At 45.9% G+C, this 26,527-nt stretch overlaps 1 protein-coding gene across 3 annotated transcripts; it reads right to left on the bottom strand.

The window, feature by feature from the left end:
- Positions 1–1,207: 1,207 nt before the first annotated feature.
- On the bottom strand, positions 1,208–20,298 carry MPG (N-methylpurine DNA glycosylase). 3 transcript variants are annotated; one of them, XM_036392259.2, is made up of 5 exons: positions 20,283–20,298; positions 10,585–10,735; positions 9,765–9,990; positions 6,505–6,709; positions 1,208–1,724 (listed from the first exon to the last, which is right to left on the bottom strand). In XM_036392259.2, the coding sequence occupies exons 3-5, from the start codon at positions 9,984–9,986 to the stop codon at positions 1,330–1,332; spliced, it is 822 nt and encodes a 273-aa protein (XP_036248152.1). In that variant the 5' UTR covers positions 9,987–9,990; positions 10,585–10,735; positions 20,283–20,298; the 3' UTR covers positions 1,208–1,329. The 3 variants fall into 3 exon arrangements, with proteins under 3 accessions (XP_036248152.1, XP_036248150.1, XP_036248151.1); XM_036392257.2 differs by lacking the exon at positions 20,283–20,298 and adding an exon at positions 14,645–14,716 and having other exon boundaries at positions 10,585–10,732; XM_036392258.2 differs by lacking the exon at positions 20,283–20,298 and adding an exon at positions 14,645–14,672.
- Between the last annotated feature and the right edge of the window lie 6,229 nt (positions 20,299–26,527).

The following is a 26,527-nucleotide window of genomic DNA, read 5'->3' as shown; positions in this document are numbered from 1 at the left end:
AGAGCCCTGGGACATGCCAGGGCTTGGGGACAGCCAGCTCACCCCTGCCTGTGTGAGGCTGGAGCTTTTCCCAGAGCTGCAGGCTCTCACGAGCAGCTTCACTTGCCCACACCAACTGGGTGAAACTGGGAGCTTTAGATGATTTACTTTCCAACAGCCACTGGGGGAGCTTCTTCTGGGTCCCTTCAGTGAGTCTGGCCCTGCAGCTGCAGGGATGGTAGGGAAGAACAAAAAGCCATATCTGATCTAAAACTCAGATCAACACCACTGTAGGTCCTGTCTAAAGCAGCCCCAGCACCTGAGCATCAAGGTGAGCTGCTGCAATCAGAAAAAAGGCTGCCCAGAAGGGGCTGAACCCAATTCTTTCATGGGATGGGGACAAGAGTATTTAAAAATAAACTTGAGCTTTTTTATTGTATGTGAACCTTAAGGTGGGGGTGGAGGGTGTGTCCCTGTCACCCAGCCAGTGTGGCTGCAGTCCTGCAGGTCCTGCCCTGAATCCTGGAGGTTTTTCCTCTCTGTACCTCAAGCCAGGCTGCTGCACCAGTGGGGCAGTGCAGTGGGGGTTCACACAGTGATAAATTCTGAACTGGTTTCAAAAGCAGCTGGGAAAATGAACAAAAACCCATTCTTGTTTTCCAAGCTGGGCATTAGAGATAGGTAGAGGTTGGAAGGGGTCTCTGCTCAGAGGAAAGGTGTTAGCTCAGGTCACTCAGGACCCTGTCTGGGGAGCTGTGAATGGCCCACAGCTTCTCTGGGCCCCTGTTCCAGTGTTTGACCACCCTCATGGGGAAAATTTTTTCCATAGAGCTAATGAGAACTTCCTGTTTTCCAGCTGGTGCCTGTTGCCTCTCATCCTGTCTGAGAGCAGCCTGGTTGTCTTCTCTATGCCCTCCCCTGAGGTAGCTGCAGACAACAGCAAGATCCTCCCTTTACATCCTTCTCTCCCAGCTCCCATCCTTTCAGTCTGCTCTGCTGCCACCCAATTTTTAAACTATTTCCCTGCAGCAGCCAAGCACTGGCCTCTGCTGGGGGCTGAAGTGATGGGAGCAGCCCAGAGCTGTGACCCTTCTCCTCCCTTAATTAAGCCTGGATCCGTTGGCAAGGGAGAAATTGGCCTTCAGTGTCCAAAGTGTCCAAAACCAGCCTCAGTTCTGGCTGGGAGGCCCTCGCCAGTCTCCTGCAAATAAAGCTCCACCTTGCCCCATTCATTGTGACAAAATACATTTATTGTTAAAAACCCCCCAGGCCCCATCTGAGATGATGCAGCTTGAGGCCATTGTACAGAGCACAGCTCATGTCCTGGTCCCTGGTCACTTGCAAGACTCGTCAGCTGCCAGGGGAATGTCCCTTTGCTGCCATCTCTCTCTCTACTTTCTTGTCTACAACACTCACAAATCTGTTTCCTCGTAAATAAAACCTGAGTGGTTTCTGTGCCCACTCTCCCCTGTTGCCAATGCCAATCCTGGTGGTGGCCACCACGTCCTGCTCCCCCGGCGGGTCCTGTCCTGGCACCATCCAGATGGCAGCATCCTGAGTCAGGTCCCTTTGGTCAAAAGCCTTGTCGATGCCAAAGGCCTGGCAGAGCTTGGAGGGCCCATTGCAGAGCTGCCAGTCCTTGAGCAGCCTGCTGGGTGCTTTCCTGGAGGCCCTGCGCAGCTCCCTCATGGCATCCAGGCCCTGCAGAGGTTCCAGGGAACGCAGCAGCACTGCAGCCCCTTCTCCTGTGCACAACAAGAGCTGGGGTTAGTATGGGGCTCTTTGTTGGCAATGTCTCACCTTTCAGCCCACTGCCAGCAGCACTTCAGCTCTGAGCCCGTGGCTCAGCCTGATGGAAGAGGGAATGGCCTGGTGCACCCAACCATGGGCCTGTCCTTTGCTCCAGGGGCACTCCCTTCCTCCTCCAAATCTCCAGTGTCCTGTAACTCTGGGCCCTTCATTCTGCAGGGCTGACTTGCTCTTCCCAGCTCCACCTGATGTTGCTAACTAAGTCTGGCTGCTGCTCCAAGGCTTGCCAGAGGGCAAGAACTTTTTCTTATGTCAGCACGATGTTCAGGAATAAATATACATCTGGTTCAGTTTTGGCAGAGGTATCCAAAGCTCTGCTCCCAAAGCCAGTGGATTTCTAATAAACTCTGATTACAAGAACTCCAGCTAACAAAGGCAAGGAGGAATGAGTCTGGATGCTGCCAGAGAAAGAGACAGCTTGAAGAGAAACCTGGGAAGGAGCTGCAGGCACTGGGAGCAGTCACTGCTGAGGCAGCCAGGTACCAATCCAAAGTCCCTCTGGAGGTGTCAGAGCTGGGATGAGCACGGCCTTGGGTCACTGCACAGCTCCAGCAGAGTGTGATCTGGACACATGTGCCACAGAAGATCTCCCAGGGCAGGAATCTGGGGCAGGACAGGGCTGTGGGATGCACAGCCCTGGGAGCAGCACTTAGCAGAAGAGACCTTTCTATGACAAAAACTGAACAAAACTGACAAATTCTTTTCTCAAATGTGATTTGCCACCCTGTCAGAAGCCTTAGGTCCCCTGCCCTCCCAGCTATTGCAGCCAGGTGACAGCAAAGCAAAGATGCAGCTCTGAGCAGACATTCCCTGTCAGACAAGGATCTCCAGCCCAAGTGGAACAGAAACGTTTCCCTGGTGGCCAGCAGGGGCCCAGGTCTCCTCCTGTCCCTGGTGGGTGAGGAGAGCACTGGCACAGGGCCTGTGTGCAGCCCCACACAGCTCCCCCTGTGCTGGCCACCCACAGCTTTCCTCCCACCAGCATCTGCACAGTGCTGCTCCCCAGAGTCCCCTCTCCCTCTCCAGCCTCAAACATCTGGAGCCACACTCATGCCTGGCAAAGGCTTTTTGTGTAGGCACTGGCAGATCCCCAAGGACATGTGATTTCCCAAAATAGAATCCCTCTCGTTTTTTGTACAAATCCCAAACTACATTACCCCTCTGGGCTCCCAGTGAGGTCCTGGTTCCTGGCTCTCTGAGGTGTGCCTGCTGCCCTGAACCATCTCAGAACCCCTGACTGCAGCTCGGTGAAGTCAACAGCCTGGATTCCAACAGCTGTCAGCAATCTGTTCCCAGGCACTCCCTTCTCCAAGGAGGGGGACTGATGCTAATCTGGCAGCCAAAAGCTGCTTCCCTGGCCTAACAGTGATTTAGAGCTCAAAGGTCATTTCAGATTTTTAAGAACATGTTCCATGTCCTAATTCTGCTTTTTATCAATGCACAAAGAAACATCCTTCCCATCATGTTGCTGCCTCCCTTGCCAGGAACAACTTGCAGGATTCTGAGCAATCTCTCATTACACTGCTTGCTTTCACCCATCTCAACTGCAAATGGAAACTGTGGTCACACTAGAATTGAACTGAGTCCTTGGGAGTTCACATGAAGAGAGATGAACACTTGGAAATCTGCAGGTGCTCCCTGAGCAGCACAGCCCAGCCAGGGGGTACTGGCAATTTCTGTCTCTGGCTGCTCTTTCTGCATTTCCAGCTGGAAGTTTCCAGGTTCTTTCTAGCTGTGTGCAACACACACCCCACTCTGCCCAGAGAACAGCCTTGGGAAGAGGTGGAGACAGCAGGCAGGACACGAGTGCAGGGTTACCATGATGAGCCTTCTTCCCCTCATGCCTCTGGTTCCTCCTGAGCAGACCTCCACATTAGAAATTTAATTTCAATTCCCAAAAAGTGGCTGAGTCAACTGCAGAGTGCTTCAGCTTGGCTTCTTCCCCCTTCCAGCCTGCAGCAGTTCATTTTCAAGGGTCACCTGAGTTCAGCATGTGCCCAATGTGCACACACCAGCAGCAGCAGGGCCAGCTGGGGATGCTGAGTATTTATCTCTCCTGCTAAGAGTCACTCCATATAATGAGCAGCATTCAGGGCTAAAAGCTGGGATCTAACAACACTGCAGAGGCCAATTCTCTCCCTGAGCAGCTAGAATTCATAACATGACAGTGGAGTCCCACACCCCCACAGTGCAGCTTCCAGCTCCAGCTCCCAGGCTTGGAAACAGCTCCTGGCCACTGGAGAGAATTTTCTCCTCCATTCACTCACCCACCTCAGTGCTCCCCAATACTTCCTCCAAAATCCTAGTCTAGGAGCTGAAAGTTAGGGAGAAGTCCCTGCAGTGTGACCCTGGGCTGAGCATCACCAGGCTCTTGATTTTACAAGCTATTCTTTCAGATCTGGCAGCAAAATACAGACCTTGGCAAATTCCAGAGAAACAGATCACAGCTAAGTCAAAGAGAGGCATGACTGGCATTTATCCTCTTCCTGAGGCAAGGGAAGCCCCACATGTCTCTGGACTCTAGGGAAAGCTCCTAGCACTGAGATTATTGTGCTGCTCAGGATATACTGTAGGATTCATGCACAGTAAAGGACTCTGGCTGTATGTTTTCTATAAGCTCTTCTCCTCTACCACCCATGATTTCTCCAAATGTAGTGATGCCTGCTGTGGCTTCAGGCAGTTGCAGTATTTCAGTGATGGGAAGACCTCTCACAGTAAAATTCCCCACAATGAAGCTTTATGTCATTGATGTGCATGAAGATTTCCCCTTCCTCACTGACAAAGAATAGTGGATCCCCCCCATCTCATTATGGTTTTATGAACACAGGGCTGTGGGTGACACAATCTTCCCATCCCTGAATGATACTGGAGCCTGAACCTCAGCATAAACCAATAAACAGAGAAGGTTTATTCCACCTGGAGTCAGAGGCTCTGAGGTTGTGTATCAAAACAAGTGATCCCTAAAGAGTCACAGCTCCACTGCTTCAGAGGATACACTTGTCTCTTGGAGCTGTTTGTCTTCAGAAGGACCAAGCTATGCCACAAGAGATGGTTTTTGGTTGTTTGTTTTTTTTTTTTGCCAGGGTTTCTTCGTATTTTTTCACAGCCAGAGTCGAACAAAGTTTTGAAAATCCCATATCCAGAGAATGAAATGCTCTGTGAAGATGTGAAGATGACTCCCTCAATCCTTCCCTCAGACTAAACCACAGCACAATAAACAACTGGAGAGAAAACATCTCGTGTGTGATTCCTCCCCAGATTCTCTCTTTCAACACTTCTGCACTGGGCAAATACACAGAAGGGGCAGCTCCAGTTTGTGTGGCTGCATCAGGGGTGCACAACGTGCACAGCCATGGCACTGACTGCAGGGCTCTGACAGAGCTGGCAGTGACAGCTCTGCCTGGTGTCACTCCCGTGGGACAGCATGGGGAGGGAGTTTGTAACAAAAAATGCAATGAGTTCTATCATCACAGGGAGCCCTTTAACTGCTTTGCTACAAAGCTAAAACCAGATATATAAGGAAAAATTTCCCAAAGTGTGTATTTCAAAGAAATCTTTCTAGAATTCAAAGGCTAAACATTTTTTTTAATAAAAAGTATGACTCTTAATATTTTAATCACCAAGAATCCCATCCTGACAAATGAACCATGTGCTTTCATAATCTGAACAGATGTGGCAGAGCCACTGTAATGAAGTTCACATGTGTTCATCCACCAGACTCAGACCCTCAGCTGCAAAGTCAGGCTCTTCCCCCACACATTAACGTGGCACCATTTTTCTGCTTGGCTTCTGTCCAAAGGCCAAAACCTGAGCATTCATGGTCACAGTTACATTTGCTTTCCACTTAGGAATACACAAGTTTTTTAACCTTTAGCATTGAAATAGTGAAAAAGAAATAAATTGGGTTTGAGATTTTTCCTAGGAAACACTTGCTGCCATTTCAAGGTGTCTAATTAAACAAGAGATTCATTGCAAGGCAAATGCTGTCATTCTTACAGGACAGAAAAAAAGAAGGAAGTTTTCAGTAATGCTTCTTAAGAGTCTTGAAATGTGAAGGACAGTTTCAGTCAATTACAGAATAATTTAATTAGAGCTTGATTATTTTTTCTTGAGAATAATAAAAGAAGACTGAAGATTCTCTAACAGTCTGGGTATTTTGATTTGGGTGGGTTTTTTGGCTTTTAGATACAGCTAGACAGCTAAAATGCTCCCACTGACTCCTTGCTTAAGCTTAGGACATCTCAGACTTTTTGTTTTCCCCAACACTTCATTCAGCCTCTGAAGATAAAGGCAGGAGACAGAGGAGTTTCCTGCCATGAAAACAGACACCAAGATTTAGGCTATCATTAATGACTCTGGATTTTTCTCTACATCACCACTTTTGAGGAACAAGGTTCACTGTATGATATGACTGAGGGAGCAGCCCAGGTCATCGAAACTGAAAGCTCCATCCTATGCAGATTCTCCCTCATTTCTCAATCTTTGTGTGCCTGAACAGCTCCCACAGCTCCCAGCTGGGACAAATGGGGCAGCTGGAGATGGGCCCTGCCTGCTGTGCTGTCCACAAGTACACTCTGGTCACAGTGGCAAAGGCCAGGTCCCAAGGGAGGATGGTGACAGCAAATCAGAGAGCCCACAGGTGACCTGCAGCACCCCTGTAGCTTGAAATGTCAGCCCCATCCTGCTGGCATTCCATCTCTTTCAGCCTCAGCTTACCTTGGCTGGAAACATTCATGCAGAAATAAATCCCATAGATCTGGTACACGTACAGAGTTCCTGGTTTCATGAACATCGCTGCGTTCCGTTGGGTTTGCTTCCCACCTTTCGAGTGGGAAGCTTCATCTTCCCCACCCAGATAAGCTTCTGTTTCAACAATCCTGCCCCAGAGCTCTCTGCCATCAGGAAGTTTGCGAACTAAAATCTGAAAGAGAGGTCAGAGTGCATCAGTTACCAGCCCTCAGTACAAAATAACCACAGCAAGAGCTGTGGAAACAGAGAAGTTGGAAAGAAAGGACCTGATGGTAGTAAATCCTCTCCAGTGAGCAGGCTATTAGCTAACTCCAACTTTTTCAGCTTCCAGAGCCCTGTACAAGGAGTTCCCACCTGTCCTTCACCCCACAAAAGGCCTGGAGTGTCTAGATGAGGCAGTATGAAACAGAACCAATTTAGGATCCTACATATACCCATGGAGGTGCTTTTGTGGTTATTTTCTGTAAGTCCAATCCATCAGGTTTAAGGCAAAAATCACTGCTGATATCAACCTTGAAGCATCATGACTGTATAATCCTTAGATCAGAAGAAATATGACAGTGGCACAATTAAACAACTGCTATGATTAGACAGTTTCCCTCCCTAGAGATGTTTCAAACAAGTCCCAGTCCCAAATCACAGAGATAATCAGCTCTAGAGAGGGCATCAATGCCATTTCAGTATTTTCTGCACCACAGAGAAGGGCAGTGCAGGAGAGATGGGAATTGGCTTCAGGCAGACAACAACAGATCTTTGTTATTACAGTGTGTTCTTGCTGCTGGTACCTCCTTAAATAAAACAAAGCAGATGCAGGGGAAACAAAACATGACAGTCAAAAGATTCTCTTTGAAAATAAAACAACCACTAAACTTTGTACAAAGGAATTTGTGGTTTGACCTGATTTCTAAACTTTGTGCTTTACTTAACGTGTATGAAATACTGCAGCACAGTCTCGTTTGGGCACCAGCAATCAGTTTAATTATAACACTTTAATTATGCAGCTGTTCAAAAATGACCTTCAGAAAACAAAGCTTAATTCCTAACAGATGTTTGTGCTGGATTGCTAATGCAGATATTGATCTGATCCATAATGGAAGCTCCAGGAGTTGGTTTCCAAAGCTGCAGCTCCAGTATACCACAGTTTCCCTACAGCACTTGTCAAATTGTTGAAAATAATATGTTTATTATTTTTTATGGAAAAAAAAAACCACTGGTGTTCAGCAAGTGCCTGGGAACACCCCAAAACCAGACCCATGTGGCTGCATTTCTCCCTCAGTATGATGAAATGCAATGGTTAGGTTATGGGTTTGAAAGCATCCAGGCATTTCGCTGTCTTCAGACACACCAAATATTCTGTGGAATAAAAAAGTTTAAAAATGGTGATAATTCTGAACACATTCTCACAATGAGCCATTTCATAAAGATTATTTTTCTCACTGAGGATGTTATGTTGATGTTATGGCAGTTCCCTCTGAAAGGCCATTCACTGCATGTACCTTTTTTGGTTCCAAGAACTCAGGTATCATGAAGATAAGCAAGATTAATATACCAGATTCCTCCAAAATTTGGTAGAATGAAAATAATGAAGGAAAAACTAAATTACCTTTATAAGAGAATAGGCTGGGTCATAGGCTGGGAAACTGGAGGTCATTTATAAGAGAATAGGCTGGGTCATAGGCTGGGAAACTGGAGGTTATACTTCAAAGAAAATGTAAAATTAGGATAAAAATCATGTAGTTTGGAATACTAGGCCTGAATAGGAAAAATACAGAATTAGGACTCAAAAATCATCTGCCCAAAGTAACTGAATGCATGAGGGTGATGGAGCCATTAAGACAACAAAAATGTATCAGTAATGGGAGACTTCAGGCATCCTCAGATAGAGCAGGACATGTGCAATGTTTGCTTAGACACCATCAAATTTTATGCAGAGCAAGGAATCAGGAAGCTCATGAGAAAAGACTCAGTTCTCAGCTCTGGAGCAAAACACAAAGTCTTTTCCAAAGACTTATTCCTGAAAAACAACCCAGTATCATGACCATGAAGGATAAAGTTCAGGGTCTTTTCACAAGCATCAAAGTCCAAAAATAATCTACCAGAGTCTTGCCCCCCAGCACAAAGAGGAAACTATGTAAAGTGAGGGAGCTTGTTGGGAAGAACTTTAGAGGCAGCCAAAGGTTAAGGCCTGAAAGGCAAGCCTCTAGCAGGATGTCTGCAAAGATAGCAACACATGTGGAGTATCACAGAGAGGTGAAGGCACGCCAGAAAGAAACCCAGCAGGGCTAAAAGGCAGAGCAAAGAGCACTTACAAGCAAGATATCCTTAGAAAATAAAAAAAGGCTGGATGCAGCAAAACAGGCCAAAACCAACAGTTTGTGGAACAAATTCCTGAAGTTATCTAAAGCCATGAGAATCCAGAGAGTCTGCTCACCCTGCAGACAATAAAGGTATAAAGAGAAGATAAGAGCATAGCAGTGAAACTGAACACACATTCTGCAGTTGAGTTTAGGAGGTCCAGGACTGGAACTTTTTATAGGGAAAACACTAAGGGAACTCCCTCCCCTGGAAACAGCCAGAGTTTCTGAAGGACTCACTAAGCAGGAGAGTCAATCTCCACCACTCTGATTTCCAAAGGCTTTCAACAAGGTCCAAAGACTCCTCAAAGTTTATGCAATGGGCTAAGGGAGAAGTCCTTGCATGAACAGGTGATGACTTGGAAACTCAGAAACAAAAGACAGGAATTGCAATATTTGGCATGAAAAGAGCCTAACTGTGGGACTGTGCAATCCTTAGCATAACAAGACAGTAAAATGGAGGCAAAGAAGATGTTGCTGACTGTGAGCATTGCTTTCCACTGGGCTAAGCAAGAAACAAAAACAAGTAAAGCAATTGCTGAAAGGAAGATAATGGGCCTGAAACAGCCTTCAAACCACAAGTAGCTAAGCACATTTTAGTAAACAGAAAAAAGGAAGGAAAACTCCACCAAAAAAACCCCAATTAAAAATGTGACAGACTAAATCTGAAAAATTACTCCTCTGACTTCATCTAGAATAGATTCAGCTACTGGTCTTTAAATTCCACTGCACTTAGCAAGAGAAGGAATGAGAGCTGTATTCCTAAAATAGCCAAGCCTAGGAGTCAAATGGCAAAAAAGAATTTCATCCTTTCACACTAAGTTATCAGCTAGCACATAATCCAGTGCAAGAATCCCAGTGCTCATGCCTTACCTGTCCCAGAAAGGACTTGGCCAGACTAACACAGGGCTGGTTGAAAAAATCTTCTTGCAGCTGAGGAGAATTTTTTTTCTCTATCACAAAATATTTGCTGCTTTTTGGAGAAGGATCTGCGCCAGGTGTAGCGTTCAGCTGCTCCACAGCATTGATCTGAGGGAAGCTGCTGGTGTTCTGAAGAGCACTTAATTGAGACAACAGCTTTCTTTTTCTTGGCATAGTTCTAGAAAATGGATATAAGTATCATTAGGATTATAAAGCTTATTTAAAAGCAACTCATTTCCATAAACTTCTGTTTTTACACATCCCTGCACAACAATGAATCTGAAAGACATGACTACATGGACAACCTATGCAAACTGCAGCAGCAGGTGACAGATTTAGCTGTGTTTGCACCAGGCTGGGCAAATACTGGGCTCTCCTGATGAGCAAACAGAAACCAGCAGTTTGAGTATTTATCTTTTAAGGACTGCAGATAAAAGCAACTCTGCTCCACTAAGCATTGGAAATAAGTTTGCTGTTAAGTTAGAAAATTCAGAAAGTAAAAGCAAAGATGAACCAGTACTTTGTACTTTTTACCTAAAGCTAACAAAATCTTTTAAGCAGACAGAAAGAACAGAAAACAAGCACTTCAAAAACTGTGCTGCCTCAGAAAGCCCACAGAAGCTGTATATCAATCATTTTCAAAGGTAATGTAACTGGATCAGAATCTAAACCTCCACAGGAAATTTAGAGATGCCCTATTCACAGTCACAAACTTATTTATCATGCTGTACAAGTGCTTGTGTAAGAATCTCCCCAGAATGATTCAACTTACCAGAAAGATTCAACCTATTGCTCCAGCCAACAGCAAGGACCTGAGGCAGCTACATCACAACTGTGCAATTGTTCTCCTGCTCTGTCACCACTTTCCATGTGAGCTCCACAAAGCTGGTGTTGCCTTTTCAGTGCTGCAGTCCTTACACCTGCTGAACAGGTACAAGCATTTATTCACTGGATAAAGTGCTTTGAAACAGGCCAAGAGATTCTGGAGATCTGATACCAAGAGTGCACCATTAGATCAAACTCCAGAATAATTTGCAGTTTTCTCTTGGTCCAGAAAAAGCCCATTTCCCAGATGGGCAGTGCTGGAGATGCTCTTAAGCCTTTGTTAGTCAGTGGGGAATAAACTTTTCCTACACTGAATACAAAGAAAGCTGAAACCAAACTTTTAAAATGCCCCCATTGGCACTAAATTTGGCAAGTGTCAGCCTCAAAAAAAGGACTTTTACAAGAGAATGCAAAGACACCAATTCTAAACTGGACCCCATGTAGATGTAAGGGTCCAGTATCATACAGACTTAGAAATGGAGACAGAATCCTATAGCTGAACCTGCAAGCAAGTATATACATAAGTAATTAACTGTTGCCACTCATTTTCCATCAGATCATCAGCATTTAAAAATTACTACAAAAACTTTCAATATTAAAAGCAATCTTTATCTTGGTCTGATGATTCTCACAATGAAGTTCCACCAGCAACAGTTTATTTTCACTACAGTGAAATTCAGCATTGCTACAATCTGAACCACCAGTGCCAATTCCCCAACAGTGTTATGTTTCACTTCAGAAGAATCCAGACACAAACATATAAAAATAGGTAGGAAAAAAAATCAAATCACATTGGCATGACTGGCAGAGAGGTAGGATGGTTTCATTTTTTTCTGAACATCTAATTCTCTATTACAATAATTCAGTGGTGTCAGAGACTTGCCACAGCTGCCTGCCAGGTACTCTGCTCTGAACTGTGGCTTTTAGCTGGCAGGAATTCTTAAAAAATTTGTCAGAACTCACCAGCCTGCCTCAGACAGAACTGTCTGGTGGCCTGGGCAAGTGAGTCCTGTCCAGGAGAAAGAGCTGCAGGAAGGAAGGGGCAGAGGAGCAATACCTCACCATTTCAGCCTGACCCTCTAGAACACTCAAGGCAGTACTTCCCGCTGAGGACAATAGCTCCAGACTTCCCTGACAGTATTAACTGGAGCTTCCAGCTCATCAGCCACACAGAAAGACCTGCTGCAAACATGGCTGACTCGAGTGGAGCATGAACTCCTCGGGTAATTTGTGCTCTTATGGAATGCGACATCAGAAACAGGATCTGAGCTGCCTGGCACCTGCTGCACTTCCAATTAAATCATTCCCAAAGCTGCTCTCACTGACACGTTACAGCAGCAGCCTCAGGGCACTGCAACTTCACTGCTCTGGGCTGATCCTTGACACATCCCAGCATCTCCAATGGAAACAGCAGCAGGAAATTGCCTTGTAGCCAGGAGAAATGGGTCAGGACAGAAACACGAGTGCACAGTGAAGGGCTGCAACAGCAGCTGAGAAACCCAGAAAAAAACCCCCACATTCCTAATGCTCTGTGGCCCTGCTTGCTCATAGCAAGATCTGAAACACAAAGCTCTGTGTCTCAAAGCCTATCTACACTGTCTGGAAAGGATGTTGCTTGCAAATACAAATCTCTTCTTGCCCAAGAAAAATCACACTGTAGAAGGCAACACATACCATGGATCCAAGCCCTGTGCATTTGGAAAGCAAGAGGCTCAACCTCTTCTGTAAATCCACAGACAAATTCTGCAGCTCTTCATTTCTATCTAGATTTTCCTGCTTGTATAATAAACAAATCCTACTCCTGGGCCTCAAATAATGAGCCATGGGTTTAATCACTTTTTACTAATCCTGTTGTAACCAAATGAAATACAAGCTGTTAAACACATCTGGTAAAAACATACCAAAAAAAAAGGGGTATGGAAGTCAGAAAAAGAGGATCAAGAGCAGAATCAGCACAAGTGTCTGGAGTGTTCAGGGCTGCTGGGCTAATCTCAGGCAAGTGGTTCAGAAGCCTGCAAGGCAGAATTGGAGAGACATTGCAAATCTGTGCAGAACCCAGCTCAGCAGCAGATACACCCTGTACTCAAGGCACAAGAGAGTCTACAGAGGATTCTTCAATCCTTCTAACAAGACTGCATTTGCAGGCATTTCCTTAGGTATTTAATGAGTTTTCATGAAAAGAAGGAGGGAAAAATACATATATATATATATATCCCACTGGCAATTTGCATTTGTACTTTTGGCTCCCAGGTCCAGATACCCGCACAACCCTCCTCAGGTACATCAATTTTTCTGCCAGAATAATGAAGAGTACATAAAACACTGCCAGTTCTGGAGAATTCCTCACAGCAATTCCCAGTTGTACAGATTTGCAGTGGGAACAGATGCTAGGTCAGACCAAAGGATACCTCTCCCTCTATCCTGCTCTCCAGCCCAGGTCAAGAGCAGGAGCCTGGGGAAGAACAGAATAAACATCCAGGGCTCCTCCACACATCCTCCATGTCTCTGGACTGGACCCTTCTGATCCAGGCAAAGTCTTCCCTGAACCCCTGTAACACCAGCCAAAGGGAGATTTGACCAAGAAAGAAAAGTTCACAGAATCAGTTAATAGTGCTCCAAAAACTCCCTCATTTTGTGTGGGGAATTTGCACTGCTCCCCACCCATATAAATCAGTTTACACCTGCACTTGACCACCATCAGCCCTCTTCACCACCTTCAATAAGGCAAAGCCAGCTGGAAACACTGATTTTCCATGTCATCTACAAACCATCCCCACAGCACCCCAACGGTGACCTCCAGCCACCAGGAGAGCTGCCCATTTAGTCACATCCTCTTTGCTATCTTTGCAACAGCTGTGTATTTGTGACAGGGGAACTCCCTTATTATGTCCAGGTAAAGGGCTCCTGTTTAAAACCTTCCTGAAATCTGACTACAGACTGTGAGCCAGAACTCAACATGCTTACTTAGACCTGGGTCTAAGAAAATTCCAGCATTCTTTTAAGGCATGACTTTTAAGCCACATTGATTTTCCCCCCCATGATACTTATGCAGCTCTCCAATAATCCTACTTTGCTACATTTGCTATTAATTCACTTGGTGGTGGTCAAACTTCCAGGTCTGCAGTGCTTGGATTTCCCCTGGAACCCTCTTTAAAAATTAGTGACACATTTGCTGCTGAAACCATCACTAGCAACATTGTCCTTGGGGGCTGCATCTGGTTTGGTAGTTTATTCCTGCCTGTTTCTGCCAGTTTAGCAACTTATTCCTGCCAGTTATTCCTGTCTTTTTTGTTCCATAACCTCTTAAACAGACATTTTAAGGCAGATCCTTCAATGAGTTCTCAGCATGAATGATGTCTCTCTGCCTTTCCTGTCTAGTCTACCCTATTAGTTACCAGAAATAAGATAATAATGTATAGTTTTCTGGAAAACAGTGTCAGAAGCAGGAAAAAAAAAGAAAACCACACTGAAAAATGAGTGCAGGCATGAGCTAATATAACCATAAATATAGGCAATTTCTCCAGACAGATTCTGACAGCACGTGCAACCCTAATACTGCAAAAATAAGCCAAAAAGGATGCTTTTATTCACCTTACTAAGTGCTGGGGATCTTATTTCCCTGCAATTCAAGTCCTTGCTCATAGTCCCTACCGAGCATCTTGAGCTTTTTTGGGATGAAACCTAACTCATCCTTCTGTACAGAATAAAGGAGGCAACAACGAGCAATGACGGAAAACTAGAAAAATAATAATAAAAAAAGCCTTCTCAGCAGAATTTCATATTGGTTGAGTACATTCGTGATTTGGAGCGGAATCCGGGGCTGCAGCGGGAGGCGCGCCCAGCAGTGCCGGGCAAGGCCGGCCGGGCCTGTTCGGGCGCTGCCGGCGCCGTGGCCGTGGCCGAACCCCGGGAACCCGAGCTCCCTCCTCCGCCCGCCCCGGCTGTTCCCGGCTATTCGTGGCCATTTCCCGGCCGTTCCCGGCCGTTCCCGGCTCCCCCTCACGCACCTGCCGGGCCCGTTCCCGCCGCGGGCGGGGCGCGCGCAGCCCCTGCCGCGGCCCCGCGGAAGCCCCGCAGCTGCCGTGAGGGGCGGGCCGGGGCGGGGCGGGCGCAGAGGCGCGGCCGTGAGGGGGAAGAGCCGGCTCCGGTGTACGGATGCTTCTTCCTCACGGGTGTCTCCTCGTGGGTGTTGCTTTCTGGGGCACAGACCCTCTGTAAAACAGCGTTTGAACTCTCGCTGGTTTCAGCGTCCACTCCTCGGTTTTTCGTGTTAATCGTTAGTTCATCAATACGAAGGCTGAGAGTTGAGAGTGTTCGGCCTGGGTTAGAGAAGGCGTGTGGAGACCTCAGAGCCCCTTCCAGTGGCTAAAGGGCCTTCAAGAGAGCTGGAGAGAGACTTTGGATAAGGGTCTGGAGTGACAGGAGAAGGGGGAACGGCTTCAATCTGACTGAGGGGATATTGGGAAGGAATTCTTCCCTGTGAGGGTGAAGAGGCCCTGGCACAGGGTGCCCAGAGTAGCTGTGGCTGCCCCATCCCTGGAAGTGTCCAAGGCCAGGTTGGACAGGACCTGGAATAACGGGAGGTGTCCCTGCCTATTCAGGGGGTGGAACTGAATGATCTTTAAGGTTCCTTCCAACCCAAATGATTTAGTGGTTCTACTCCAAAAAGGCATGAGCATGCATTCTGATGAACATGCATGGTCACAAGCTGGCTTTACAGAAAGCTACATTAATTACTCCCTCAGTTCCCCAAATAACAAGTATCTGGCCTGCAGAAAAAAATCTTGGCTTCAGCTTTTATCCAGATGGAGCATATGGTAAAAATAGGGGCAAAATACGATTTTTCCTCACAACGTTCTGAGGACATGAAGCTCTGGGCGATTGATTCATAAACAAGTGCTTGCAGAAAGGGTATGAGAAAAAGTCTGATGAATCCAAGTGGATTTATTCCCATTTTTGTAATAAAATACTCATACCAGGATAGCACCAGCTAGGATCCAGTGATACAGAGAATAGGTATTTACTGTCTACCCCTTTTGTGAATTTGGAAAGAAGGATAAATTGCTGACTATAATTTTAGGGGATATTGACAGCTTTGGATGTGCAGCCAGGAGTATGAGTAGCTAAAGGTTCTTATGAAGGCAGAAATAAGAACCAGTTAATTTAAGTATGGAGTCATGCTCAAATGTGAGCAGGCCAGAGGAAAAACTCTGACATTCCTGGAAACCATGAACAGAGCCCAGAATTTCCAAATGTTACTATTCCAGTTTAATAAGAAGGTGTAAAAAAATACCCAAACAAACCATGAGTGGAGCAAACACAGAGTCTGTTACACAATATTCATTCTTTTTGACCATGAAAAAGCAGCTGATATACTTTGGAACCCAAAGCAACTTCAGGAATGCACTAAAAAGCCCTTAAATCATTGTAAAGCATGATAGCACTGCTACTGTAATGGTGTAAAAAAAACCAAAAACCAAAAAGGGAAGGAAACATGAATAAATCTTAAAGGTATTGATACTAGAGATCTCTATGATGTTGTAGTTAAAATAGATAAAAATAAGCTTACAAGAGTGAGAAACTCCTGGAGGGAGGTTACCTGCTGGCTGCACAGATGTGTTTAGCTCCAGTCTGAAGTGAGCCGTTTGTGTATTAGCAAAGAAAACAATCATTTAAAAATGATTAACAATGTTGACTGAGTGGCTTTGAAAGAGCATCTCGGACTTCCTGACTTGCATGGTTCACATCCCAGCTGTAATGTGGTATTAATATAAAAGAGGAAGACCTGGAAAGTGCGTGAAAAGGAAGATAACCAAACATCAGACCGATCTTTCAGCGAATTATGAAACTTAAAGGAGAAACTGAGCAATAACAAGAGCTGTGGGGAGGATTTCCTGGGGTCAGACTAGTTCAGCTCTGCAGACATTTCCCCTGTGGGAGTCTGTGGGACAGGCACTCTCAGGATGCTGGCTTCTTTGGCAGCAGATCTATTTCATGCCCAAAGGAAGTATTTAAAGCTTTTAGCACCTGAGGAATGCAAATTGCTCCAAGCGACAGCATATGCCATGTTCTTCATTTGTCCAATAACTTCACTGTTACAGAATCAATGCCTAAAATAGCCTCCTGTAAAAGCAGATCTGTTTGAGAAGATTAAAGTTCCCCTCCCTGTGGGGCAAAAACTTTTTAATGTGAGAGGAATGACTTGGAATCTGTGGTTAGAAAATCTGGCTGGTCGAGACCCTGGGCTCTGTGGCACAATGGCTGCACAGAGCGCGCCAGGCTTTCCTTGGAGCAAGAACTGTTTGCAGAGTGGTTCCCTACAGCTCCCAGGCTGTGCAGAGCCCTGACTTATCATCCTTTTACAGCCAGCACAGCAGAGCAGCATGGAAGCAGGACAAAGCAGTAGGGGCAGATTTTCAAGTTTTCTCTTTGTAAGGTGCCAAATGAAGCTCAGCAGTGTCTGCTGAAAGCCTGCTCTGTCCCGTTAGGAAGAGACGCGGAATTCCCCACCCGCCATCGCCTGGACACTTCACGTGGCCACGCTGCTCTTGCCAGCAGCACGGGACAGCTGCAACTCTTCATGAGCCAACTCTTGAAGAATTCCCGTGGATGAAAGCGCTCCAAGCAGCACAGGGTTTTTATGACATCCCCTCCTGGCCTCTCCTGACATCCAGTCTTGGCTGCTGCTTCTACTTATCCACAACTGCCAGTGTGTCTTATCCAGAGCTATTTCCAACCAGTGTCTGAGGTACATGCAGCACTCCAAAACCCGGTGCTAGGAGGGAGAGGTGCTTGTAGCTACTTTGGTGTCTCCCACACCCAAGCTGAGCCACAGATCAAATGTCCAGGTCTGTAAACCAAGCCCATTCAATTCGTTATGTAAGCAGATGTGTGTGTATTATCCTAAATTTGGGGATATCCATGGTAGGTTCTGGTCCACCTGCTTTGCACTCAGGATGCAGGGAATTCTTCCATGTGCACTGCAAGCAATGGGAAAACTCAGTAAAGCAACACAGCTTCTGTGAGCCTCAGCTCTGGACCAGAGAGGGCAAGCAAGTCCTGTTCAGTAACCTATTAATGGATTCTACTCAGTCTTATTTGTTTGTTTGCTTTGTGTAAAAGACTTTTTTGTCCTCTGACAAGACAGAAATGGTTGGCTTCACAGGATTGCTCAATGCAGAGAAACAAATAGGTTAGATATTAGGAAGAATTTCTTCCCTGTGAGGGTGGTAGGCCCTGGCACAGGTTGCCCAGAGAAGCTGTGGCTGTCCTGTCCCTGGAAATGTCCAAGGCCAGGCTGGACAGGACTTGGAGCAGCCTGGGGTAGTGTAAGTTGTTCCTGCCCATGGCAGAGGTGGAACTGAATGATCTTTAAGGTTCCTTCCAACCCAAACCATTAAAAAAGAACAAAAGCTAAAAACCCAAGTGAGCAGGGCAAACTGCTGGGCTGCTGGGCTCTGCTCCCTACGTCTGTGGGACTGACAGCTTACATAGGACAGCTATGCATGGGAGCCTCTCCTAACTGCACAGGAGCAATGGGAAGCCAGAGAGTGAGACCAAAGGCTCAGTTAAACCAGCAGGAAGTGAGGAAGGGTGAGATGGAGCTGTACCAACAATCAGCCAAACTTTTTAAAACATGCTAGTTTCCTGTTCTGAAGGGGTTAAAGACAATTCATTCAGTATTTTCTAGATCAAGATGCAATCATGCTTATAAGTAGTCAGAACAGAGAAAGGGTATACATGGGAGTGTTGGAGGGATTTGTGGAGAAATATGTAAATGTCTGTCCAGTCAGAGCATTGCAAGCCTGAGAGCTGTTAGCCGTCTCCAGCTCTGCCCCTCTGCTGACAGTGCTCAGAATGTGCTGGATGCAGGGAAAAAGCCAATTAAAGAAATTCCTCTGGCTCCTTGCCCCTAACCACTTATTCTTGCCTCTCCTTCAGAAGAGTTTCCTCTCCACTGTACCAGTACAGTGATGTGCAGAGCTGTGCTTAAACCAGGTCCCTGAGCTGGAGGAGGGTCACAACCTTCTCTGTGTCTGTGCCCTCTGGACTGAGCAACACCTCACCTTTGACATGGATGGCCTGGAGCAGTAAGAGCAGAAACAGGCATAAATGGGGTGCAAAGCTGAGGTCAGGGTAATACACTGAGGAATCACCATTTGTCTGCATCCTGTGCAATGTCAGCATGCCAGCAGACAGCAGCAGTTCAGATAAGCTCCTCCAGTGACTCATAACAGATCAAAAACTGTGCAAATTAGGATGCAGTTGAGCTGCTGCTGATAATTTGTTTTTGCAGGAGTAATCCTGTACCTTTTGCAATACAGAAGTGCTGCTGGGAGGGAACTTTCAAAGATGATGCTTATGTGTGTGAGTGTACTGGGATAAAAATTGGTCACATAGTTACTGGTTCCCCTGGGATAAAACATCAGAGCATTTTCCAAAGGAGACCAGAAGTTAAGGAGTGAGTGGGGCTTGCTCACCCTCTGTCTCAGAGTTTCTTTACAAAACTTGGCATGGAGAGTGGGCAAAGACTGAAAAGGAAAGAAAGTGGACTGGAAAGTGCCAGGATCAAAAAGAAAGGGACAATTTACTCATAGACTGAGGAGCTTATTTCCACAAGACACTGTGAGTACTGAAATGTTTGGGTTCAAGAACCTATTGAAGAAATACCAGGAAGAAAAGTCTGTCTAGGCTGTTACAGACAGACAGCATCTCTGCTTCAGGAAGTCCCTGAGCCACAAACCACTGGGTCTGGTGGAGTATTTAGGAGAAATATTACTCCATACATGATCTGTTTTCATACTGTCTGTAAGCTTTGACAGTTTGCTGCTGTAGGGGGTGGATATCTTCTGCTCTGTGGATCTGTTATCTGACTCATCCACCTCTTAGAAACATTTTGCAGGAGTCACAATTGGTTTGCTCATCTGCTTAGCTGATATCTTCTAGTAAATCTGAATTCATCCAGGAAATGCTCAGAAGGTGAAAGAGAATGCTCAAAGAGCAAAAATGCCCCAAATTCTTCTTTAGTGAAACAGGACTGCCCACCCAGGCCTTGGTGTTTGCTATCACAGACATCCAAATTTAGGAAACATATGGGCGTGGGCATACTTAGAGTCATTGACCACAGGCATGACATAGCACTGCTTACTAAAACTGACCTGAAGCTGTTTGCCTTGCAGGATATGGTAAAGAGACTTGGATTGAATATCATTGAGTAGGGTCACAAGAGTTAAGCTTGAAATAGCAGAACTTGAGAAGCTTTGGGATGTAAACAGGTGACTGGGGGAGTATGTCACAGGCTTTTTGCAAGGATAATCATTGACCAGAACTGTTGGCACAGAGGACCTGGTCTGAGAAAGGCTTTCCTGCCTGTATCCGTGCTGCCAACGCAAGGATTAGCTCTGCATACACTGCAAGTTAATTATAGCTGGAGTAATTTGTAACTTCATCCTGCTTGTCCTCTTAGGTTAAATGAAAAATTAAAATGCTGCAAGAGAGAAGCTCACCTAAACTCACAATGCAGAGCAGAAGACAGAGAGCCCTTCTCTTGGGGTTTGTATTTCAAGTTTAGTTGTTGTCACTTAAATTGCTGCTACATTTCCCTGTTAACCTTATTTCTTAGGGTAAGAAAATTTACACACTCACCTTGTCTATCTCCTTCTCTTTTAAATCTGCAGGTTGAGTTCCTGTAGTTTCTGTAATAAAACCTAGAGGGATAGGGGGAGAAGATCTGGAATCCCGCCCTCCTTCCAAAAAGAAACAAGAATGTGCTCAGCAGTTCCCTACAGTGTTTGAAGTGTTCTGGGTGATCAGAACTGGCCAGCCAGTGCATGCATTGGCATGCAGCCTGTGGGACACAGGAGGTGGATGGTGTGGGAGGGCTGGGGACAGGGCAGCTGTCAGCATCACCAGGTCCTCAGGAAAGCCAGAGGAGACAGAGGTTATTGTGGAAAGGAAGGGAAAGGAAATGGGGCAGAGGAGCCTAGGAAACTGTACTTTGTTCCATTGCTCAAAGAGCAACTTAAACATGAAGGATCTCCAGTTTCTGTCTGAGGCCTCATTTAAACAAAAGGGTTCTTGAATGCTCAAATCTGTCTTCAAACAAATCCCTTAGGTTTGATGTGATTATTTGTTTCCCAGAAAAGCACAGGCAGCCAGGGCTCCAGGGTAAGAATTCAAGTAACTGGAAAGCAGCAGGGTGCACCCTCTGCATATCAATTTTTCAGTTGGCATCAGACTTAATGTTCCAGTTCCAAGAACTGCCACAGAAAACAAACTCCTCCTTTTGAAGAGATGGGAACTCACATATTCCCAGGGAAAAAAAAAAACGGTCTAGAGACATAAATACAATATAGGTAAAGTTTGCTTTTGCATGTAAATCACTAATGCTTTTTGCAGTGCTCACTCATTTTTAACATCTCCATCCTCACCCGCTGCTTCAGTCAGGATGGGTCTGTGTTGTGGCTTTGCAAGACAGCAAAGCTGTCTTTTACTTTAGAAATGTAAAAAATAAATTAAAAAAAGAAGAAAGAAAATATCATTTTCTCACAAAAAAAAAAAAAAAAAAAAGAGAAACTATGTTGGTAAAGCCCCAGCATAAATGTAATTGATAATGAAAAATGAGTCCCTTTGCTTACCTTCTTTGAGGAACTAATTCCTCCAAAGTAACCAGGAATGCTTCTTGGCAGGATAAGCCTGATCTCTGTGTAAGTGGATTTTATCCAGCTTCAGAGGTCAATCAAGTGCCTAAGGAATCATCTCTGCTGAGATTTCTCCTGAAACTGGGCAAAGATGGTGACTGGACTCCAGCTCTTTTGGGCCATCCAAGCCTCTCTGCAACCAACTTTCAGATGACCTTGTCTAAGTTACCAAGATTAAACCCAAGACACCTTCTCTGCCAAGCAAAGCTAAGGCAGCCTCTCCTGGCATTACTGTTCAGTTTGGGGTGATTCTACTGAAATCAGCAATTCCCTGGGGCATATCTACCCTAACCAAAGGTCTTGACACAACTGGAGCAGCCAATTTAACCAGTGCTGCTGAATCTGCTGCTTCCCCATCTGCTCCAGTGTCATGGGTGGCCAAAGAGGACATGTAAGAACTGGCTTCAGAAGCAGGTTTCATTCCCATAGCAGAATATGTGAATTTCCATAAGGGATGTAAACTGTGCTCTCTTTCCAAACAGGAATCCCTTTTCCCTACTGTGGGTTGCTGCCCATCAGAGCTTGGTTTCCCTTTTTGGTCTGATTGAGATCGACACCACATCTGCTTGCAATGATCTGAAACTTTCTTGCCTTTCTCTGGGCAGCCTCACTGAAGGCAGATCATGTGTGTACAACGTGCACATCCATGTTGCTTTAGCTGGAATATGAATCCCTTTTGGCCTCATGTTAAAATTCATCATCACGTGGTGAGAAACAGAATTTTGACTGGAAAGATAGGAACATGGAGCCAATATAAATATTCACTGAAAAAATAGGAATTACTTTCAAAAGAGCTAAACTCCCAATTTATTTCTTCCTGCTTCCTGAAAATTTATCACACTTGCCTAGCTCATGGCTTTTTCCTACTTACCTGTTTTCACTCTGCTGATGTGTTTCAGAAAGTGCAGCAGGAGCTGTGACTTGCTACTTTTGTGGGCTGCAGTAGCTATTTAAATCAAAACTTGAAGTTGTGTCTTTAGTGGGATTGTGGGTTAGTTCTACTCTTAACAAATTTGTAGTGACACACAGTAACCAAAAATACTTTGGAGTAAGTCAGAATTCCTGCATTCCTCCTTGTGTATATAAAATGACCAGAGTTGGGGTTTGGGGTTTTCTTTTTTGGTCTGAACTGCTGGAGAATTCTTCAGTGTGTCTACAGAGGGAAAGAAAAAATTTAAAACTGCCTTATTGCAGTCAACACATTTGTTTCACTTCTTCTCCACCTTTCTGAACAGTAAAGCAACCAGTACTGGAGAGAGAAGGACAAAATTCAGTGGCCACTGGGAGAGTGGTTTTGGTCACCCTGGAGGAGGTAAGGGAGGGGGATCAAATCATACCTTGAGCTGCTTCTGGAGCTTACAAGGACCTCATAAATGCAGGAAGCCACTAGTAGTAACCAAGGAAATTCTGCTTGCCATGCACCAGACAGGCCTGGAATGGTGGTGGGACCTCCATCCCTGGAGATTTTTTAACTCAGCTGGGCAAGGCACTGACCAACTTGCTCTGGCTTTGCAGCCAGACCTGCTTGGAGCAGGAGGTTGGAGAGGAGACCTCCAGAGCTCCTGTGCCACCAAAATCCTTCAATAAATTTTGGTATGACTTAAGGATCAAGCAGTCCATTGCTGTTGTCAGCCACAATCACCACTTTACCCAACTCAAAGCACACAAATTTGCAGTTTGCAGGCCCTTTGCTGCAAGAATCCCACCAGCAATGATTTCCTTGATTTCACCAAAAAGGCAACTGCTGCTCCAGCAGAAATGTTCATCTTCCACAAGCCTGATGAATGCAGGTTTCTTACAAAGAGTGCACAGAAATCTGCTCTTTCTGCCCCCAGTGGAACTCAAAGAGTAGTTGCCTATTGCCTGAGGGATTATTCTAAGCCCTTCTTTGTGAAACTCTTCCTTAAAGGGTGTCTTCCTACCTCCATGCCCCATGTCCCCTGCCTGCAGTCTCATCTCCTGAGATGCTAAGGCCCCAAAACGCCATGGTGGAGATATTTCCAATGTCCTTTTGCCTTGGCAGAAATGGCTGCAAAGGGGGAAAGGATGGGAGAGGAGCAGGGTGGCTTAACAAACTTGTGGGAGTGAGGAGCAGAGAGGGGCACTGGGAATGGTGAGTGACTTGGGGGGCTCAGATTGCAGAGTGTGCCTTTTTCCAGAAACTGTGACTGGCCAGATGTCGCATCCCTCCTGGGAGGGCTTGCAGTACAACAAGGTTTCATGCCTGTTTTTGCATTAGGAGGCTCCTGACAGGCACTTTATCACTTAGTGCCTTGCATCTGGATGCCCATTAATTTTGTTCTGCCACTTCTGTCATTTTCATTTCCATAGCATAGCCCATATTTGGCTGCTGATGTGTAGCATTTCTCCAACATCCCTTCTCCAGATGTCAGCTTCAAACTGGAGATTGAAACATCTGGGGAGGAATAAAAAAGGCAGAAGCTTTGGCAGCTGAGGTGGTGCAAATTATGACAGGTTTGGAAGGGAAGCACAATAGCCTGATGTATTTGCTGCAGTGACTACAGCCAAATAGCTGAGGTGTTATTTACACATGCTATTTACACACCTCACACTGGCATCCACACCAAATTCATTACAACCCAGCTCCTATTGGAATTGAGTTTAAGTTTTTTTGACTAAGATGTTTAGAAGTTAAATGTTGTATAACCAATTTTTGGAGTCGATGCTGCCTGTCTGGGGCAATTTCTCTGGATTAGTTGAGCTCTCACAAATGCTTTCCACAAGCAATTTGCTGGACATTTAGAGGAACTGCCATCCTATTTTCCCAGGCTGACTGACTGAAGTTTAAAAAACCCCTGCTCTAATCAGAGATAAAGGGAGTGATCATGAGAAAGGAAATGCTTCAGTGAGTAACTCCTCTGTCCTGCCCTATCACCCCACAGCGTGCTGTTTGTCTGCCCTTTCCCAGGAGAAGGACATCCTTGGGGCTGATCCCACTGTTTTGGGATAATGTAAATTCTGGAGATTTGCTGTGGGTGGGAACAAGAGGAGCTGAGCTTCCATGCCAGCCCTCTCCAGTGCTCTCCTGGCCATGGCACAGTGAGGTGCTCCCAGGGGCTGCCTTCATCCTCTTACTCTGGCACCTGGGTCTCTGCTGCTGGAATCCACAACAGATTTTGAGCCAGCCTGACCTCTAAAAATGGAAAGGAGTTAAACTATTTTAGGGACTGCAGGGAGGAAGGTCAAGGGAGTTTCAGAGCTATGGGGAAAGAGCAGGGGTGGGACCAGTGACTGCAGCCACAAGCCTGGATATGGAAATATTCCACAGTGAGAAACAAATGAGCTACTGGCATAGTGGGCTAGAGTAACCAAAAACCTGGGGCATTAAAGAAACTGCTGAGCAACAGTTTACCCATTTGGTGTCCATGGGAATGATCTTCCCAAAGCTAAAGGCAGGTGCTAAAGTGGCATTGCAGACCACAGGAATCTGATCAAAACAAAAAAAAAACCCTCCAAAGCTCCAAGCTTTGTCTTTAACCATCCCAGTGCTGTCAAAATTGCTTGGTCCATGCACACTGTGATGTGTTCAGGAAAATCCCTGATGTCTGAGACCCTCTGGGGCTTTCCAGGGCTGCTCTTGCATTAGCCAGCAGGTATTTTCTAAGAGGTTTGGAAAATGGGCAGCACAGGAGGATGTTACCTTGCAGGTGAGGGTCACTTGTCTGGACAATATATTTTTTCAATTCCCAGTTTTCTGTGTAGAGCTGTGCTCAAGGTGAAACAAGTTTAACACTGGTGAAATGCATCCCCTGGAAGCTGTCTGCTGTGGGCTTTTGCAGCTGAGCATTCCAGGGCCTTTCTCAAGGAGCCTCTCTGCCCAAGCAGCTCTGGAAACCTGTGTGCAATTGATCCCCAGTGCCAGGGAGCTGTCCTGGGTGTCCCTGGGGAAGCAGAATGGGCACATACCCCTTGAATTGTCCAAAACATTCATCCAGCATCCCAAAGTGGACACAGGCCTTCAGCTGGTGTGGTGCCATCACTCAGCTGGCTGCAGAGACAGGGCTTCTCTGTGCCCCCAGGGACCACCAGACCCCCACCTGAAAAGGGACAGGGTGTGGGGCAGTGAAAGGGCTTTGAGACTTAAACTGAGCTGGCATCCTGCAGCTTTAAAATAAGCTGTAAACTCTGTGTATATTTGGAGCTAAGTTTAACCCCAGTCCTTCCAAACCTGTGCCCACATAATTGGAGATTTGCCAGACTAGCCCACTGTAGACCATGTGTGATATTTTGGGAAGAAGAAGGGATTTTTTTCTCCAGAGCTTTTGCCAAACCTCCCTTTCTGAGCATGAGGATGTAGCTTAGGCAGCAGGGTCCTGGTACAGGAGCTCTCTCTGTGGCCTAGGGAAAGCAAACCAGATGAAGCTCAGTGGTGGTGGTGGATGGCTGCAGACCCATGGCTTTGCCAGGCTGCCTGAGCTGCCCAGCACCACTGCACTGAGGGATTGAGCTCAGGCAGGACTCGCTGCTGCTCCTTCCTGCTCTGGTCCCAGCCTGAGCTCTGAGGGAGCCCAGGATTCCCAAGCTACTCTGGGCACTAAGCCACTGGCCTCCTTCCCATTAGCCATAATCACTGGTTTGCTGGAAAATTTATGAGACCTGCTGTAGTGATATTCGTGAATCCAGAAGCAGTTGTAAATGTGATTTGTTTCTAGGATTTGACACTCTTTATCTGAGCCACTTCAGGCACCCATCATTTGCAGTGGTTATGACAGAGCTTCTGCTGATGGACTTAGATAGCCCTGAGCTCTTGTCAAGGGTTGCAGGTTGATCCCTGACTCTCCCAGAGTCCAGCTTGTGCCAAGAAGCATGGCAGTTATTCCCTCTGCTTTGGAGCTATTGCTGGAAATGTTGTTGTTAGCCATTAAAGTCACTAACCCTATTTTCAGGGTTATTACAGTATTTAACTTGGCTGCTCCAGTGTGTTTTTAAAGTTGTATTTCCAACATATGATATGGGGTAAAAATAGTTGGTGTCTAATTAGAATAATCCCTGGAGAAACTCAGATTCTTCAATTGCTCAGTGAGTTGTTCTCCTCACAACATGGCAGGCACATTTCAGTCAGTGACACGGTGTCAGCCTGGATGAGGAGAGGCTGCAGTCAGAGACCCCAGGAGAAAATTCCTGAGAAAGCCCTGGGAGCATTTCATATCTCAGGAGACAGCAGCTTTT

The sequence above is a fragment of the Molothrus ater genome, chromosome 16 (genome assembly GCF_012460135.2).
Source record: "Molothrus ater isolate BHLD 08-10-18 breed brown headed cowbird chromosome 16, BPBGC_Mater_1.1, whole genome shotgun sequence".
Taxonomy (NCBI): Eukaryota; Metazoa; Chordata; class Aves; order Passeriformes; family Icteridae; genus Molothrus; species Molothrus ater.
The sequence above is the reverse complement of the archived record's forward strand: the minus strand, read 5'-3'. Positions and strand labels throughout refer to the sequence as shown.

Bases quoted from the DNA above. Each gene is read 5' to 3' on its own strand.
- MPG (XM_036392259.2), bottom strand. From the start codon at position 9,986: ATGCCAAGAAAAAGAAAGCTGTTGTCTCAATTAAGTGCTCTTCAGAAC. The intron at 6,710-9,764 runs GTAAGGCATGAG...CCTCTCTTTCAG, and splicing joins CCAAGTCCTTTCTGGGACAG to ATTTTAGTTCGCAAACTTCC. The intron at 1,725-6,504 runs GTAAGCTGAGGC...TGTTGTGCACAG, and splicing joins CATGAATGTTTCCAGCCAAG to GAGAAGGGGCTGCAGTGCTG.